Source organism: Ciconia boyciana, chromosome 24 (genome assembly GCF_034638445.1).
Source record: "Ciconia boyciana chromosome 24, ASM3463844v1, whole genome shotgun sequence".
Taxonomy (NCBI): Eukaryota; Metazoa; Chordata; class Aves; order Ciconiiformes; family Ciconiidae; genus Ciconia; species Ciconia boyciana.
In genome coordinates, this window is record NC_132957.1 from 442334 (window position 1) to 460489 (window position 18156).

Genomic DNA, 18156 nt, shown 5'->3' on the forward strand with positions numbered 1-18156 from the left:
CAGTGTCTTGGGTGGCACTTTGAATATGCAGCTTACCAATTTCCACCCCTCTCTTCAAAAGCAGCACAGCTTTTCTAACCAGGCTCTGCAATACAGGTCCAATGCCCACCCTGCGGCCAGGGGCTAAGGGCAGGGCTGGGACTGCAGGCGGTGTTGGGGCTCCTCATCACACCATGGAAAAGGGAACGATGGGTGCCTGGGTCTCTGCCGCGAGGTGCCAGATCTAGCCCTGGGCAGGCATCCTGCCCCGCACCACCCTGCACCCCCTGCCCTGATGCTGGCCCTGGATGGCTCTTGGAGCCAGCAGCACAGCGTGGCCCAAGAGTGTGGATCAGCACCTCCTGCCCTGCAGCCTCGGACACAGCACCCCAAGGCCTTGCTAGGGCTCGGACGAGAGCACGGGCTGATGGCGAGAGCATGGCCTGGCAGACAGGTCCGGTGTGTCCCAGCACCCTGGAGTAAAGGGCTGGGCCGGGCTGGACCGGCCGGCAGCGCGGCAGACTCTGGTCAGGCATTTCACTGAGGCAGCGCCAGCAGTAGGAGCCTCTGCGGGGCTGCGTCACAGGGAGCACTGGGATTGCTCCGTGCAGCCCCCCACCCACCCTCTGGAGAGGCCAAAAGGACTCCCTTGACCCAAACATCACCTGCTTGCTTGGCCCACACCAGGGAGGTTTCTGTGTGCAGACAAGAGAAACCTGCCCATAAATGGCAAAAAACCCTGGGTTTTGTCCAGCTTTGTCTCAAATATGAAACCTTTTGCCAGATCTCCTGGGGACAGGTCAGGAAAGCTGCCCACAGTGCCCCGGGAAACCAGCACACGGGGCCTGCTATCAGGGAGACAGCCTAGGCTCTTCAGGCCCTCCCATCTCCTCCAGTAACAACACAACAGCCCAAAGTTTGTCTCACTTTTATTTACATAATTGCACGGCCCATTTCCCCATGACATGGGAATGTGGCGGGTCAGAGACACTGATTTCCCACATCCACAAGCTGAACATCTCCTCTGGGAAGGAGGAGAAGACTCCAAGAGTCGCTATTGGGTTTTGCAGGGGCACAAACAACAACTCTAAGTATTGGCAACTACGATAAAGACAACGAAGCTGAGAGTGAAGCCATGGCCGCGCAGCAGCACAGGGCTGGGCCCCAGCTGACCCCAGCCAGGGACTTCTGGCTTTCACAGTTGCATATTTGGATCAATAGTGGGTTTCCTAACTGAAACACTGGCTCCATTAAGTCCTTACTGGGGAACATGGTGTGGGAGTGCACATCCTTCATTACCTGTCAGAACTAGACGTGTCGCAAGACCAAGCTCCTGGGAGGCAGCCAGGGCTGGGAAGGTTAAACTAAACCTCCGAATTTTTCCTCGCTGGGAATGCCCTGGTGACACGGGGTTTGTTGGGGAGGGGCTGAAGGAAGGGGTACCCAGGACAAGGCACAGAGCAGTAGAGCAGCGCTCACTGCCAAGGGAAGGGAAGGGAGGCAGCGCCTGCATGGGAGTGCCTCCGCTGCACAAGCTGATTTGAAGCAGGATGCTGCTGCTGTACAGGGTCCATAACTGCAGCTGGGCTGAAGAGGCCTCTCTGCACTACAAACCTCCAGGAGCACCGAGGGCCGAGTCATCCCTGCATGACAGGGAAGAGGGAAGGTGCCCATGGGTACATGGCAGAAGGGAAGAGACAGGCAGGGAAGCTGGCAGAGAGAGGGGAGCAGAGATGCACAGCCTGGCTGCGGCAGAAGACATTCACCCCGTGATCAAATGAGACCCTCGTGCTCAGAACAGAGACCAGCTTGGACCAGCCCACAGGGGCCCACAGCTGAGCAGAGGGAGGGTGCTGCAATACATGCTGGGATATCACCAAGCTGCATGAGAACCCTGGGACAGGAGATAAAGGAGGAGAGCAGACACAGACCAGGAGCAATCCTACTGGGAGAGACAGGGCACAGGCCCCTGCTGCTCATGCCACCAGCAACTTCCAGCCTAGGGTCAGGGAACAGGGGACACATAAGGAAAAGCATCCTGCTTTGCAGCTAGAGAGAAGGAAGAATGGCACATGGTGCTTTGAATTCAAGAAATGACAGGTCTTGATCTAGCAGGGCATCAGACTGATCCACTGATCCAGGGTTCAGCAAAGGAGCGTAGGGACAGAGTGTGTGACTACCACCACTCACTGCAAGGACACAGGCACCCAGGAGCCTGCCTCCTCCCTGCTATCTATCCTCACTGTTGCAGGAGAGCCAAGGCTCACGCCAAGCAGCTGCACACAACTCTGGAGCACTCAACAGGGCAGTGCCAATGCCGGCATCCTTACAGCCCACTCCACTCACAGCGCTCAGGAAAGCACAGCACCAAGCACAAGCATCGTCTGGCAGGGTGGGGAGGCAAGAACTAAAGCCAAACTCAGGGAGACCCTCAGCAGATTGGGCACTCCAAGAAGGGGTCTCGTTAGCTGGATGTGCTGGAAACACAGATGGATGAAGGAGGAGGAAGAACATCGGCCCTGCAGGAGAAGAGACCCAGAGCCTGGTCTCTGGGAACCAGCAAACTTGGGGTGTTTCACTAGAGGACATATAACAGGCAGGCAGCGCTTTCAGGGATGAACCAAATCACAGCAGCTCCTCCGGCTGCTGCCAAGGAATGTGCAAATAAAGTGCACAGAGACAGCCGAGACCACCTGCGTCCTGCTGAGCGGCTGCAGAGCACGGCCTGTCCTGTAAGTACATGTGTGTAACCGATACTACGAGAGGTCCAGCCTCAAGGTGGTCAAAGGACATCAGCAAACAGAGACTCCAACTCTCACCTTTTGGGGTCAGGAAAGCTCCTTTCAGAATCTTTTAAAAGCAAACGGCAACGGTGGGTTTAGCTAGTATGAGCGATCACTTCCCACCCTCAGATCCTCCATCTACCTTTGCCAGACATCCCAAGAGCTGAGTGCATCCGAGTCCTGGGGACAAGCCAGGATCTGCAAGGAAAGCATTTTGTGAGATCACGTCTGCACAGGAAAAGATTTTCTCATTTTGAAACTTATTTTGAAATTCTCAAAATTACAGTACTTTACAATACAAAATGTCTCCATTCAGTATTACATCATTTTACTCCTTCTGGGATTATAATAATTATTAAAAACACATAACTTTCTAGAAAGGACAGAAACACCACGAAAGAGACCAAAGAGTAACAGGAAAGGCTGCTGCAGTATTATCAAAACCAATTTAGTGCAAAGGAGAAGGGGACTTTCAAGAACAGTCGATGAAAAGTGTTCTTTATATGCTCATTTGGAGAAAAGGCATAGATTTAACCTCTGAATGAGATCAGGCTGCCAGCTTCTATACTGAAGCTTAGAACATCAACACAAAAGGACTGAAACACAATATGCATGGCCATTAAAAAATAATATTATATATAGATATATATATATATATATATAGAGGGAGATATTTTCCACATATGATATTTAGTTATAGGAAAGTGTCCCTGCAGACAGGCATATTCTGCCATCTGGCTCTCCTGGGCCATTTCACATGAGAGACTTTGATTATCTGTCTGTTTGCCATAGTATAAAGTACACGCTGACGGCAAAGTCCCTTCGGGTGGGATGATTGCTCTCTAGTGCCTCCACAGTTGCCGTGTGTCCTGTGCATGAGGGCACACCCGGCCCTCTTTGCTTCTGCCAGCCCCGAAGGGCTGCCCTCGCCCCAGCAGCCATGTGGCGCAGCGGGCGAGGGACGGCTCAGACGGTGGTTTCATCCGCGGTCTTCTTCAGGAGCTTGGCAGAGAGGAGGGAGTGGGGCACGGGGTGAGGGCTCCGTGAGGCTGGGATCATCAAGCGGACTTTCTGGTTGGTCCTTCGCCACTCTGAGTACAGCTGGCAGTGGTAGCGGAACGAAACCTGGCAGGCAATAACGCATAGCTCTGGTTACCAACCCTCTGTCACAAGCGCCCGAGCCCGTAGAGACACAGTCACCCACCCGCCCTCTGCGTGCTCTCGGCATATTCCTTGTCAATCCACCAGCACCCCCCAGCCAAGGGAGACAGCACAGACCCTGAAACGGTTTGGGGCACACCACGTCCCAAGCCTTTGACGAGGAATCAATTAATTCCTGGTAACACCAGGCTGGGCATGGCACAGCCAAAGGGGCTTTCTGGGCAGCACCAGGACAGAGGGACAGAGTTTGCCCAGCTGGTTTGGGTACCAGGCCAATGAGATGTGGCAGGGAGGAACCACAACTCGCCCCTTCACCCTAGCCACGGGCTGAAGCGAGCACCTTGTGTGGGCAAAACGAGGGTTTCTCAACAGGACCAGCCTCAAGTGGCTGAATCCAAACAGCTTCCTCCCATCTCACAGATCCTGGCAGATCTTCTCTGCCCTTTGCAAAAGCCTTCTCTCCTTGGTCTGCAACAATGGGACATTGGTTGGACTCCTTTTTTCTGACAACACTGTGGCCTGGGAGTCTTGTCCACCCGGAGGGAGACAGGACAGGATGCAAAGGCTGGAGGGGACCTGATCCAGCCTGGCCCAGAGGCATGAGCTGGCCCTGCAGTTTCAGAGCAGCCCTGCAAGGGGGAGCTTCGAGCTGTGCTTCCCCAGCGGGCTGGACTCCTTGCTGTGCCCTTTTGCAATCATTAAGACCACTACAGATTTTCTCTCAGCTCCTGCTGATCCCTTAGCTTTGAAATTAAACTTTTGTAGAATTTCTTGAGGGAGGAATAAAACCAGCCTATATTTCCCTCCTATTTATTTTCCTAGAAATTGTGAGCAAGAAAATTAAATACTGAATCCAGTCAGCCACTTATCAAAACCAAGCTTTCGTACTTCGTAAAAGTACAGGAAACATTCAGCTGGCAAGTAGGAAGTACCAGGAAGTACATCTGACAAGGAAAAGTCAGTATTCCTATTACTTTTGGATAAGTCTCAGACATCTGCTATGAGAAATGGAGCTGCGCCACGGCATTGAGGTAATTTAGCTTATTGATCTGTGCACTCCCCTTTTTCCTGTTGTAAAGGGACAACTGTGGGATTAAGGTTGTTTGTTGATAAACAAGAAGCAAATGCATCTCAGAGTCTTCAGAGGCAGCAAGTGAATGGGGAGCTACTGGTGCAAACCTCAAGGAAAGCTCCTGCTCCACATGAAGAAGCTGCAACCTTGGCCACAGCCTCCCTCGCAATCCTCACATTGATTACAGCCACCCACCCACGTAACGGCCCTTTGTGCCGCACAGCCCATGGCGGCATGGAAGAACTGCAGTTGAATACAGTAAATGTGAATAAAGGGACTTCACTTAATGTCCTTCTCTGTTCAAGGAAGCGTGAAGCACAGCAGAACTAGAGCCATTTTAGCCAGGACTCGTTATTTCAAAATACCCCATGTTTCCCATTTCCTCCAGATTTCCAGCTCCTCCAGACCAGCCCTGGGACAGAGAAGACAGAAGCACTTCCTCTTAAGGTTTCCAATTTTAGCTTGGCTTTCTACAGAAATGAACCTTATGCAGCACCTACATGCAGCAGTGGAGACTTTCCTCAACAGCTCCCTGTGCACTGCAATTGCTGCATGTTTTGGCAGCCGCATGGATCAGGCACTCTCGCTGCAGGCACCCCCCCAGCGCGAACGCTGCAGCACCAACTCACCCTCCCCTGGCACCTGAGTCTGTGTGGGAGAGTTGCAAGGAATGTTCTAACCCCAGGGAAAGCTGTTACTCAAAGGTCAGAGCACGAGATGGCAGGGAAATGGGCTGTGGCATTTCTACTGCCCGCAGAACTGCCACCTTTTTGGGATCCCACTATTTCTCCCCCAGCAACTGCACTTCTTCCCTTCCCAAAATGGTGCTTCCAGCAAGCAGCTGGAAAAGGGTATCGAGGGTATCAGGGACTGAGCACACACAGGGCTTTGAATAGGAGAGCCGAAATTAAGATCCAAACCCAGAAACCCACCTAGCAACAGAACATGAAAGACCTGAATGAGAAACAGAGGGAAGACCCTGGCCTGGGAGCCCCCAGGGAGAGCAGGGCCAGGGGAGCCCCGTGGGCTCGGGGAGCAGCAGGGCAGGGAGCTGCTCCCCAGCCCAGCTGCTCCTCTGGGCTTTCAGCTGGGAGTGCTCACAGATGTGCTACACAGCAAACCCACATTTGCTTTGCTGCTCTTCTGGACTCGCCCCAAGCTGCAAGCTCCTGGCTCTCTAATTCAGCATGTCCAAAAAGATGCAAAGCGAGGCATCTGCAGGAAGCTCTTTCCCAGCACGGATCAGTTCAACACCCAGTGTCAAGTGCAGGTTCCCACTAATCTCCAGTGCCTCCAACCCTGACAGCACAGCTGTAAGCCACAGCAGTGGGCCAGGGCAGGCTGGCTACCCAGCCTTGGCTCAGGGCTCGAATCCAAAAGCCCAATATGAGAGAGAAGTCAGAGGTCTCCCCAGGGCCAGAGTGTTCCTTGCACACACCCTTCTGTGCTACTAACATCTTAAATATATTGTGTAGGAATTTGTTTAGTTGTGGGCCACAGAGACCCCCAACAGCCAGTCTGCACCTCCTTCGGGCATGGCCAACCTGTGCTTGGCAGCACAAAGCATGGAGAGACATGATGGCAGATTATTTAGGGTCAAACATTTTCCAGGTTTTATTTTTCCCCTAAACCACCTGGGTACTAAGTTTGTGTTTCTTCTCAAAAATAGGAACAGGCACAAAAGCTGGACCACTGCCTGCCCCCAGCACCAGACCTTCCCACCCAGCCCCAGCCACGCTCAGGCATGTCTGCACCTGGGTACATGACACCCCAGGGAACACGGCTCCCATGTCAGTCTGGAAAGCAGATGATCAGGAAGTGGTTTCTCATTCTCAGCAACAACTTTTAGCAGCTCCCATTTGAAGATAATTAAATGGACATTCAAGAGAAAGAGCCCAAGGTTTTCTCACAAGGGAAGTCAGAAATGGCTGGCTGCACCGACATGGTGCGAGCCAGTACTTCGATCTCCCTTTTGAACAGAAACAAGGCCCTGGGCAGCAGACACTTACCAGTGTCCAAAGGACGTAGATTGTGAAAAGTGCTATAGTTAGTGCTATGAGTCCGATGGCCTCCAGTCGGCTGTTGAACTGCAAATGATCCTGGGCTCCACGCAGACACAGCCAGCCAGAGATTGCCGCCAGGGGAGTAATGAACAGGAAACACACCATGTCGCAGAATAGGGTCCTCTTCTCATTGCGGGGACCAGGATCCTTCAGCCACTGCAGGAAGGAAGGGAGAAAGGGCATTAGTCAGTGGCATGCAGAGCACACAGCGTGCTAGCAAAACAGCACTGCTATGCTGGGAAGCTCTCACATGCTCTCTGCACGTATCTGGTGCATACACTTATGTTGTGGTTTAGCTTCAGTTGGCAATTAAGCACCACCCAGCCACTCGCTCACCCTCACCCCCCAGTGGGATGGGGGAGAGAATCGGAAGAGCAGAAGTAAGAAAACTCATGGGTTGAGATAAGAACAGTTTAATAATTGGAAAAAAATTATTATTATAATAATAGTAAATTGTAATTAAAAGAAAAACAATAAGAGAGTGAGAGAGGAACAAAACTCAGAAAAAAACCCAAGTGATACAACTGCTCACCACCTGCCGACCAAAGCCCAGCCAGTCCCCGAGCAGCAACCGCTGCCCCCTACCCAGCTCCCCCCAGTTTATATCCTGAGCATGACGCTGTATGGTATGGAATAGCCCTTTGGCCAGTTGGGATGAACTATCCTGGCTGTGCCTCCCTCCAGCTTTTGTGCACCCAGCAGAGCATGAGAAGCTGAAAAGTCCTTGACCAGTGTAAGCATTACTTAGCAACAACTAAAACATCGGTGTGTTATCAATATTATTCTCATACTAAATCCAAAACACAGCACTATAACCAGCTACTAGAAAGAAAATTAACTCTATCCCAGCCGAAACCAGGGCAACTTAACTCACATAAACCTTCACAAAAATAGAGCTAGAGAGCGTCAAGTATATTTTTAACAACCAACAAGGGAAAGGGAAGAGACAACTGAAGAATACATGCAGGAGAAGGCAGTAGTAAATACAGAAGCTGCCTGGGCTCTTCACTGGAGCAGCAAGGAGCAGGCAGCAGCTAGCAGACAGAGGCAGGTCGGTTCAGTAAAGCCCAGCTTAGCAAAGATCTGACAGGTCTCGGATTGAGCTTCAGTAGAAACAGATCCAGGACTCTGCAACTGGTGTAGGGGCTATGGGAAACCAGGGCATTGGGGTCTGTGGCCAGGCCAAGCCATAAGGGCAGCTGTCCAAATCCAGCCGTCTGGTTCCTTTTGGAGAATCATGACATTTCAGAGTTTCACTCCTGATTTAAATCAAATCTGAAATACCAGGTCCACCTGAGAGACTGTGCAAGGCAGCTCTGCAGAAGGAGTGCTCTCAAAGGTACGGCACTGTCCTCGGGGCTTGAGCAAGCCGCGGCAGTGCTGCTCACCAGGGAGCCTGGCGCCCAACCAGGGCCATCAGTGGGGAATGCAAACACCCACGCACCCAGTATTTTCACAGAGATGATGACAGAGAGGAAAAAAGCATGTCACTTCAGCAACTAAGAAACCAAGACTGGAGGGGGAAAAAAAAAAATAGAAAAGCAAAAAGAAAGTGAGTAACTAGCAGAGAGCTTTGCACCTGAGCAGATGAAGCAGGACAGCAGCCGAGGAGCCATGGTGTTGGGCTGGCCCAGGCAGAGGAAGGTAACACAAACCCATTTTCTTTTACAGAACAACCTGTGCCCAAATCCGCATCTCTCTCACAGAGAAAGCCTTTGACTGTTTCTAAAGAGAAAGCAGCACGACTGTCAGGTGAGGAGGGACACAGAGCTCGGCTGGCTGGGGGAAGATCCCCCATTGCTTTCTCACAGATCTCAGTGGATCACAAGTGACCGTGAAGGGACAAGGCATGATCACAGAGACACAGCTGCTGAAAACTCCACCTTCATGACTGCAAAATCCCAAAGACCTTTCCACTGCTGGTGGCCATCTGCTGGCCACCACGTTACAGGCAGATGAGACCTGCCAGGACCAGGACAGATACACTAGAACGTGTATCCCTTCCCATTTTCAGGCTTGCTTTCTTGCCTCCCAGGCAGTAAGTGATCCATCACAGTGGAGGTTACTGCACTTTGCTCTGTGTTACCAAAAGGCTTTGCAAGTGCTTCTCTCTTGCAGCTCTCAAAAATTAGCAGGTTGCAGAACAAATGCAGCTCTGTTGCAGGCAGGTTTCCCTCAACAGGCAATTTCTAAACATTCACTACTTTTAGGAGTCCCGACTTGCTTCCAGTGTGGGTTCATTTTAGATACTTGACTTCAACAACAGCAATTGTTCTAGTTTTCCTGGGATTATGCTATTTTCAGCCTTTCCTTTCCTTTTTTAGAACAGCAAGCAGCTGTGGTTCCTACCAATACCCAGAATTGCTACAGCACATTTTTACTGGGAGTTCTGTATGCTGGGCTGCCGGATCCTTCCTTCTTTCCTGCACGAGAGCTGCTGGTCTCATTTAGGATTTTTTTTCCTCAAAAAAAAAAATAAATTGGAGAACATGATCAAAAAGGCACAGTCAGAGCAGGGAAGGGAATATTCGCAAGGCAGCCAGGGCCAGGCAGGCACGTCCTACTTCCAGACTTGGAGTAGGGTGCCCACTTTTGAACAGGAAGCATGAAAAGGGACCCATCTGAGAGCTATGCACACAAGCTCCTTCCTTACAGGGGAAACTACAGTTAAAATAGCAATACAGAAGGGGTGGTGGTAGGTATGCAAGAAATTAATGAGACCACACCGGGCAAAAGACAGGCAACAGGCAACCTGAGGACATGGCTGGCCAGAAAGACAAGCAAAGTGTTGGCCCAGAAGAGGAGCATGGAAGGGTGCACACAAGTTAGTGCAGATTTAACTACGGAGAGAGTCTAACATGAGGGATATACAGCGAGACACAGCAGAGGGGTGAGGACAGGATGAGAAGTGCAGACAACTTTGGTGGAATGGGAAAGAAAAGGGGGAGATGGCAAATGTGGGCAAGGAACAGCAACGTGGCTGGGGTGGTCAGAGCCACAGTAGCAGCATGCTCTGCAGACACCTGTGATGGGACACTGAGCTGGCCAAGAATGGAGGAGAGGATGCTGCAGCAACAGATAAGAGCCTGTCCAGGAATTTCAGCTGGGACGACTGATAAGCAAGGTATTTTAGAGATGTGACACATCTGAGAAACCCAAACAGAGCAAGAAAAAGTGAAGGTAGAGAGCAAGCTGGGAGCTGAAGAGCGCAGACAGATCTGGGGACCGAGTAATGCTCCTGCAATAACAGAGGACAAGTTAGAAGCATTTTTAAAGCCATTCTGAGCACAACTTGATGGCCAGACAGCCAGAAGGAAATTTCAGAGCAGCCACAACTGTGGTTTGGACAGGAGGAGCTGGGAGAAGGAAGGCAGACCTGCAAGTCACCCCTTGTGTGGCTCTGCAGAGGAGATTAGTGGTGATGAGCTGCGTGGGGAAGATAAGGACCACACACGCAGTCCTGAGCAACCCTAACAGGAAGCGAGGGTGGACGGCAACTCATCTACGCAGTAAAGCTGCTCCTACAAACAGTGCATTGGCAGGCCCATCGTTTGAACCCCCGGCCGTGTGCCTGGCTCTCCCTACTCCAGCCAGCACAGGGCTGCCCCAGCTACACAGCACTCAGGTGAATGCTGAATTACCCTGACTGGGACAACATCCCTCTAGCAATCCCAGAGCACTCCGTCCCCTGTCAGAGGACATCCTGGGTCACTTTTGACCCTCATACAATAAGAATCTCAGGGACTGAAGGCAGATAGGTATTTTACTGCTTCTTATTCTATTTATATTCCTTGTGACCTTTGAAACTCCTTCTTCCTCCCTAAAATGGGAGCCAAACATGTAAAGGCAGGAAGCAAATTAATTTCCTTTTGAAGTAGTTGATTTACTTTGCCAATACGCACTGACACAGTAAAAAAAGAATACAATAAGCCACCCTAAGGGCGCAGGGTTTCTGGCACAGCAGCACATTAGTGCATACAGAACTTAAAATAAACTTCGCAAACAATCCAAAAAGTGGTCAGTCAGATTAAACAATTTTTGTAGGGAAAACTATCAAGTAAACATGGGAAAGCAACAAAAGCACAACTTGGCCTTCTTCCAGGCCAAGTCAAAAAACAATTGCTTCCATGCTGCAATCATGTGTGAGACTAAAGGGGCTGGCATGCTTGCTGCCCACTTCGGCTATGAGCTGGGTCCCGGACCGCCCTGCTGGAAACCACCTCTCTCTGCTTGTGCAACAAGAAGTTATTCTGGGTACCACCATATTTCTTTGTCTTCCAGCATGATTCTGAGGCTTTCCCAGATGTTTTTTCTACTGGTATCAGCAGGGTTGTGGAAGGGAGCTCATTTCTTGGACCCACGGCAGGGCTATGGGATGATGAGTATCTGATCTTTGGGTGTTGCAGTGCCCATGAACAGTTGCTAGGGTGAGCCCCAGGTGACAGAAGGCAGGAGGGAATGCAGAAAAAGGCACCAGGACATCATCAGCTCCTCTGGAAGCCAAGAGCAGAGCTCAAAGTATAACAGAGCAGTCTCCCAGACAGTCCATCCCAGCACCTGCTACTCTGCATGTCTCGGAGGTCGGCTGCATTCTGCCACTTGGGACCAAGGGGAATGGCCTGATGCAGGACTGTCCCAGCAGTGCTCAGCACCTTGCAGTCTTTCTGGGAGGTTACAAATGGGTGTTTTAGAATAAGCTTTCATTGATGTTTACAACTCACTCATCTTGTGTTGCAAAATGTACATGGCTGTGAGCCATCGGCCCCTGTTTCATAAAACACACTGCATGCAGCATTCACGTGCCAGCTGATGGCAGTCCCATCCCAAGTGGGATCAGCGCAGTGCGGTACCAGCACCGGTGGGACCAGCAGTCTCCAGCCAGCATGTGCTTGGGTCTCTCCCAGTCTCGCAGGTGGACCACCCGCTCTGGTGAGCGCCGTTCAGGACCAGCGTGACCTGCCAATCTCACCAGCTGACCCTGCCACGAAGTTTACCATGTGCTTCACAGCTACCATAAGCCACAGCAAAACCAGGAGCATTTGGCCATGTAAAGCCAGCTGCATTACAAAACATCCTGTGTCCTTTCTGTCCACTAAATAATTAGCCTACGGCTGCTCAGGCGCCTGTTAATTTTCCTTTCACTGCTAACCTGGTGCCTGACCGTGTAACCCAGAAAGAAAAACATGACCTTGATTCACAGCAGCACAATTAGCCCTGTCCCTGCCCTGAGAAATGTGTCAAATCAAAAACCGCAGCTTCAGAAGAGGGACCATCACATCCCTTCTCTGGGTGTCCACCAAAACCTCCTTGCAGGCCACCAAGCCTCATGGGCAGCCCCAGCAGGATGGTCCTGTTTCCTTTACCAAGGTGGGGAGGGATGTTTTCTAATGCAGTACTCAGAGTTCAGGAAGCCAAGACCCACAAACGCTCCAAGCCCTGCAAGCAGAGCAGTTAAATGCTGCAGAGCAAAGTTGCCCCTCCTCATCCTCCTTTCCCCACTGTGCGACTGCCTGCTGTTGATGCTCCATGAACCTCAACAAGCTGAATCTCTCCTTGTACGGGCACGAGAGCCTTTCCGATGCACTCAGCCCGGCTCCAGCCACCGGGAAGCACAGGGCACTGGGCTGACCCAAGGAGAGCAAGGGGTGCAGGAGCGCTAGAAATAGTGGACAGGAGAGTAACTAACCCAAGCAGTGCTGCAGGTCACCCGGACACTTTCCTACACAGCAGCAGGTGCCTCTGTGGTTGGTGTCACCATGGGAAATGCCGCACCACGACATGCACAAATATGAGATCACGGCACCACCAGGAGCTGCACCCCAGAGAAACCCCACTGGTAGCAGGTCCTCTAGATCCTCAGGGCACAGACAGGGCTGGACAAAGTGGTGAAGATGGACATGTAAGGAAGAAACTGGCACTGGTAAGTGCCAAGAGCACAGGGATGAAGTACTTCCAGTTTTGGCCCCAAAGAGGCCATTCCAGGTTTGCAGAGCAGTGCCAGGGACTGCACAGAGAAATACCAAGAGGATCTAGGGTGGGATCTGAGAACAGCATCTCCAGACAGCAAATGCAAGCAGGGAGAAAGGAAAAGATGAGAGAGGAATGGGACTCGGCGGGAGCCAAGAGTGATTTGTTTTCCACTAGATACAGGAGTCTAACATAGGCTTGCACTGAAAAAGGAGAGGGACAAGCTGGGGAAGGGGGTAGAGGAGCACAGACAAGACAGAACAGTGCGGCGAGTTCAGCAGAAGAGTTCAAGGAAAGCAAAGAAAAAAGTCTGTCTGCGAGGAAGATAAGGCTGGAGAAGGGTGGGGGAGAGCTGACGTCACATCTCAGTTCTCTGAACTGGAGGGGGGGCAGCGATTGCTGCACCAGGCTCTGCGCCCAGAGGCAAAGCTTCTTTTCCTAATAACGTAAGCAGAAGTAATAAGAATATCACTATTGCTCCCTGCAAAGCTCACTTCGCTTGTACCGGAGATGTGCCAGCAGCACCTCCCACAGTTACGGAGGTGCGGGAGGCTAGTGAGACAGAGCAGAAAGACTGCACGTGGCAGACCCACAGGAGGTGTCCTAAACAGCCACCATACTCCAGCGTGACCTAAACAGCCAAGCAAACATCTCTGAGAATTTCAAACACGCTTTGTTGCAGGCGACAGTTGTGTTTGGAAGTCATACTTTCCTTATGAGACAAAAAAACCCCATCCACTGACCTATATAAAATACCCAGCTTAAGTGAACCAAAAGTATTAGCAATCAGTGAAAAATAAGCATCTTTTAATCAAACCTGCATAATAAAACACAAAGAAAAACAGTAGGAGCAAAAAACTGGCAGTCTCCTGTACTGCATACTACCCTTGGAAGGAGCTGTTTTGCAGAGGCATAGGGACATGCAGATATTACTAAAGCTGCCATTTTTCAATAAAGCACGTTAACACTTATATTGCAGTAAAGCACCAGCACTGAAGACATGGAAGCAGAATTTTCTTGGGGTTCCATCATGAGACCTGCTTGCAAGGACAGAAATATGGGAACAAAGGGTGTGGCTAAACTGCTCCAGTGGTGACTAATCCACCAGAGCAATCTTTTTTTGAATTAGTGAGCTGTCTCAAATAAGTTTTTCTTTAGCAAAGGTATTAAATGCTTAGGGAAGCATTACAAACAAGTCATGCATAACACTCATTAGCTTTTACCACCAGGATATGTTGTCTTTCGACATCCTGGTAATTTTAGCAAAGCCAGAGCCTTGGCCTCAGCACCAGAAACTCATGCCCACTCCCAGAGCTGAGTCCTGTAACCCCTAGGTTCCTCTCCCTAGGATTTACATGATGTGTGGACAAAAATACATCCTTCCTCTTTAACATGGACTGACGTTTTGCTGGGATTAAACAGCTGCTGTTCCGACACCTGCCCAAGCTGCCAGCCCAGGACATTTCCGCGCAGAGACCTCGGCTGCTCGGCACAGACCCACGGCGCTGATTGCCCAATGCCAGGATTGCGCCAGGCCGAGTAGGCAGCGCCTGTCTGATGGGCAGTGCAGGCCAAAGGAGATGGGAAACCAGAGCTGACTCACAGCATGGGCAGATGGCCTGAAATGGGAATCTGGGCAGCAGAGATGGTGTTTCCCATTTAGAAACACTCAGAGGGGACAAAATTAACAACAGGTTAAAGTTAAAACACTTTACAAGCGGTTAATGAATTGAAAAGAGAAATGAGAAGGTCAGTGCCACAGCAGAATACACAAAACAAGGCGGCCATGGAAAGGAAATACTTTTGCTGGTAACCTGGGAAAGCAGACGGGCAGGAGTGGGCTCAGGCACACAAAACACGGAGCAACCCGTGTTCCCACCTCACTTTGTGGGCAGCGGGCTGCAGAAAGGGAGAAGACCAGGAGCCGCAGAAACAAAGCCACAGCATCACCCTGGATAATGCTTTCTAGAAATACACGACGCATCCAATACAGTACCAAATGTCTCAATCCATGCAGTTCTGCCTGAAATCCTAGAGGACAAAGCGTCTTCAGCGAAGAGAGCACTTCGTAAGAGAAAATAGGTTTGCAATGGATTTAGCCACAAACCAAAGAAACGAGTTTACGTGGAAGGGAGAACACTAAGAGGGGGGGATATTTAGATTCGTACAATGAGCTGCCTGTAACAGCGCTTACCTTGGTTCTCCTAGAGCCAGAAAGAAGCAGGCACCTCCAGACAAGGTGACCCATCCTAACCTAGGTTTCTAAGGAGGCAGAAATTAATTGATCACAAAAGGCATCTCCTTCTCTCCATAGACTACAGGTCTCTAAAGAACAAGGTTTGGCTGAGGCAAATTTAAGGTGTAAAAAGTTAGGGCAAATAAACCCAACCCTGCCTAGAGAACTGTCTGACCATCTGTGGCCTGGGAGAAAGAGCTGTCTAGACTGAAGCAATGCTTCATTTCCAAAGGCCTACGCTCCTTCTTCTACAATGCTCTGGACAGCAAAGATACAGATGTTTCCTGAAGATGAATCCTATGCAGTAACTCTGCATTTTCTGTGCTTAACATTATTGGACCAAAGAGGAAACTACCTGTTCCAGGAAAGCTGTATGCACTGCAACTTATGGTTTAAACATTTCCTCTAAATACCTACTGCTGAAGTCTTCCAAGTAACATAGAAATGCATTTTGCACTTCTTGCATCACATCCCCATAAACATATGGATGCACATTAAACTAACATTGATGTAAGAAAGTCAAATACCGGAAAACCATCCCTCTTCAAGGCTTGGCCATCTTGTTCTCTGCTGGGGACATGCTCCTCACTCGAGAGCCCCAGTCCACAACCCTCTTGTGCTGAAGACCATTTCAGAGACCCAAGCAGAAGCCACTTTGCCCTTTCACAGCAACAGGCTCCAGCATGGCAGCATCCTGCACCTCTGGCTACAGACCCTCCCCAGGCGGCTGCAACTGCAGTTCAACTCTCCATCTTCAACTGCAGTGGTTCAAAACATGCCCCCAAAAAAGCACTCAGCCCATCAATCTCACAGCGTAACAGCTAACAAAAGCCTTTCATGGTTTTTTTTTTTTTTCAGCTTTCAACCAGCTGCTTAGTTAAAAAAAATAACTGAACTAGGCTGAACTGCAGAAGATATCCTCCCTGTACCCATGGGCCAGCCCGTGGCTGCCAGAGCTGGCTCCGGGCTCAGATGAGTCCCCCACTCCCGGTTCAGAGATCAGGCACACTGGCAGCGAACACTGTTACTATTTTTGACGCTGAACAGACCACAACATAAATAAATGGCTGCTTAAAGAAAATAAAAATACAATTCTATTAAAAAATTCTCTTTAATCCATGCTGAACAAGGTTGCTGTGTTCCCTCCCTAAAGGAGGCTGCAAAATTAAATTACTGTTTGTGAAGTGCTCGGATATCACAGCAATAAGTACCCCACAGAAGCCCATGGGGAAATGAATAATTTTGTCTTGTGAGCAGGGATACAAGAGCACACAACCACACAACACAGTGAGATAAACAAAGTTAGCTAGTGGGCATCTTTCACCCATGCACTGATCCTGGAAAACGCAGTCTGTGACCACATAGAGACCACACTGTAATACAGATATACAAGAGGGCTGAAGTAAAAACTAAGGCAATTTTGGTTGTGGCATTTCCTGACTTTCAAGAACTTTCTGCAGTTTCCGCAGAAGCATTTCAACTCGACCACGTAGCTTCCCCACAGCGCTTGCCAAAACGCCTCTTCCAGTCCACAGTCAACTCTCAGCCTCTCTCCTTCTAAAGGCTCTTCAAACACACATAGACAGAGCTAGTTTTTCATGGGGCTGATGGCCCATTCCCACGGAGATCGGCTGTGCTGACCAGTGACCACCACAGCCACTACAAGCAGCTCTACATCTCCCCAGGCTGGAAAGGTAGGACACAGCAGAGCAAAGAGCAAGAGCTAGCTGCTTTCTCCTGTAAGGACCAACATCAGCAGGTAGCATGTCACCTAGTTCTCCTGCGGGTTTCACGGTGGCCACGTGACAGCAGAAGAGAGCTAGGATGCCTGGATAGCCTTTCACACCTGGGACAGGCCCTTTTATCAACACCACTGCCACAAGGCATGCTCCCGCATCGTTCCCAGTCCTAGTCTCCATCCCATTTATCCTCCTCTGCTCACTTACTTCTATTTTGACTTCCCAGTTTTACTTGGTGAACAGCAGATTTTTATCAGACCTAATAAACAGCACACTCACACATGAGCATCACTTCCCCAAAAGTTTCAAAACACTCTGCTCCCCACCCCTCCCTGCAACAAAGGAGCGGAGAATTTCTCAGATAAGGCTGAGGGAACCGTGTCATTTTTAAATGACTAAGCAGCCTCTTTCCCTAGCCCTCTTCTCAGAAACAGATTAACAACTTGGGGATGACGCTTCCCAAAAGTAGTTAGTGAAGAGCTTTGGCCCAATCTGGTGTGGGGATGAGATTACACCAGACTGCAGACAGAGGGTATTAACGGAAAGTGCCAGCAAGCTGGCAAAGTGGTTATCAGCTCTTTCAGAAGGGCTCTGCACTAAGGGCAGAGCCTCTGCTAACAGCAGGCGCGCTTCTGAAAGCGGCCAAGTTCTGTAAGTTGGTCTCTAAGTGAACAAAGAGCCCAAGCAAACATCACATGGCGAAGCACACTCATTGTCGCTACTTCTGAGGAGCACAGATTTCGGTGGTGCAGAAGCTCCGAGTGGTTCTAACAACTCCCACGGAAAACAAGAAACTGAACTCCAGGACATTTTCTGGAGACTCCAGGCAGGGATCAGAGCATTTTACAGTATGGTGGAAGTAGTACAACAAAAACAGGCCGTCTTTCCAGCCAGGTGAGCCATTTCACTCTAGCAGGAGCCCTCCGCTCGTGACGTGCCAGGTATGCGGTGCACATGCCGATCAGCTGAACCGCGCTGTATGGAGACCCAGCACAGCCACGTGCCTCAGCCACAGCACACACGCTGCTCAGTGCAGCTTGTACCGGACTGCAGCACTCCATCACGTGGTGGGGAAGCACTGCTGGCCCCTGAGAAAGAGCAAGAGCAGGCTGCTACCATGGGATTTATTAAACCAGGCTACAGGCTGCTCCTCAAG

General features: G+C 50.5%; 1 protein-coding gene across 1 annotated transcript in view; it reads right to left on the reverse strand.

Annotated features, from left to right (window-relative positions):
• Positions 1-906: 906 nt before the first annotated feature.
• MARCHF2 (membrane associated ring-CH-type finger 2) overlaps positions 907-18156 on the reverse strand; it is a 38224-nt gene continuing 20974 nt past the window's right edge. The window contains exons 4-5 of the mRNA XM_072845296.1: positions 7005-7214; positions 907-3887 (exon numbers count right to left, since the gene is read on the reverse strand). Coding sequence (XP_072701397.1) covers positions 3729-3887; positions 7005-7214 — 369 coding nt within the window. The 3' untranslated portion in view covers positions 907-3728. The remainder of the gene's footprint in view (positions 3888-7004; positions 7215-18156) is intronic.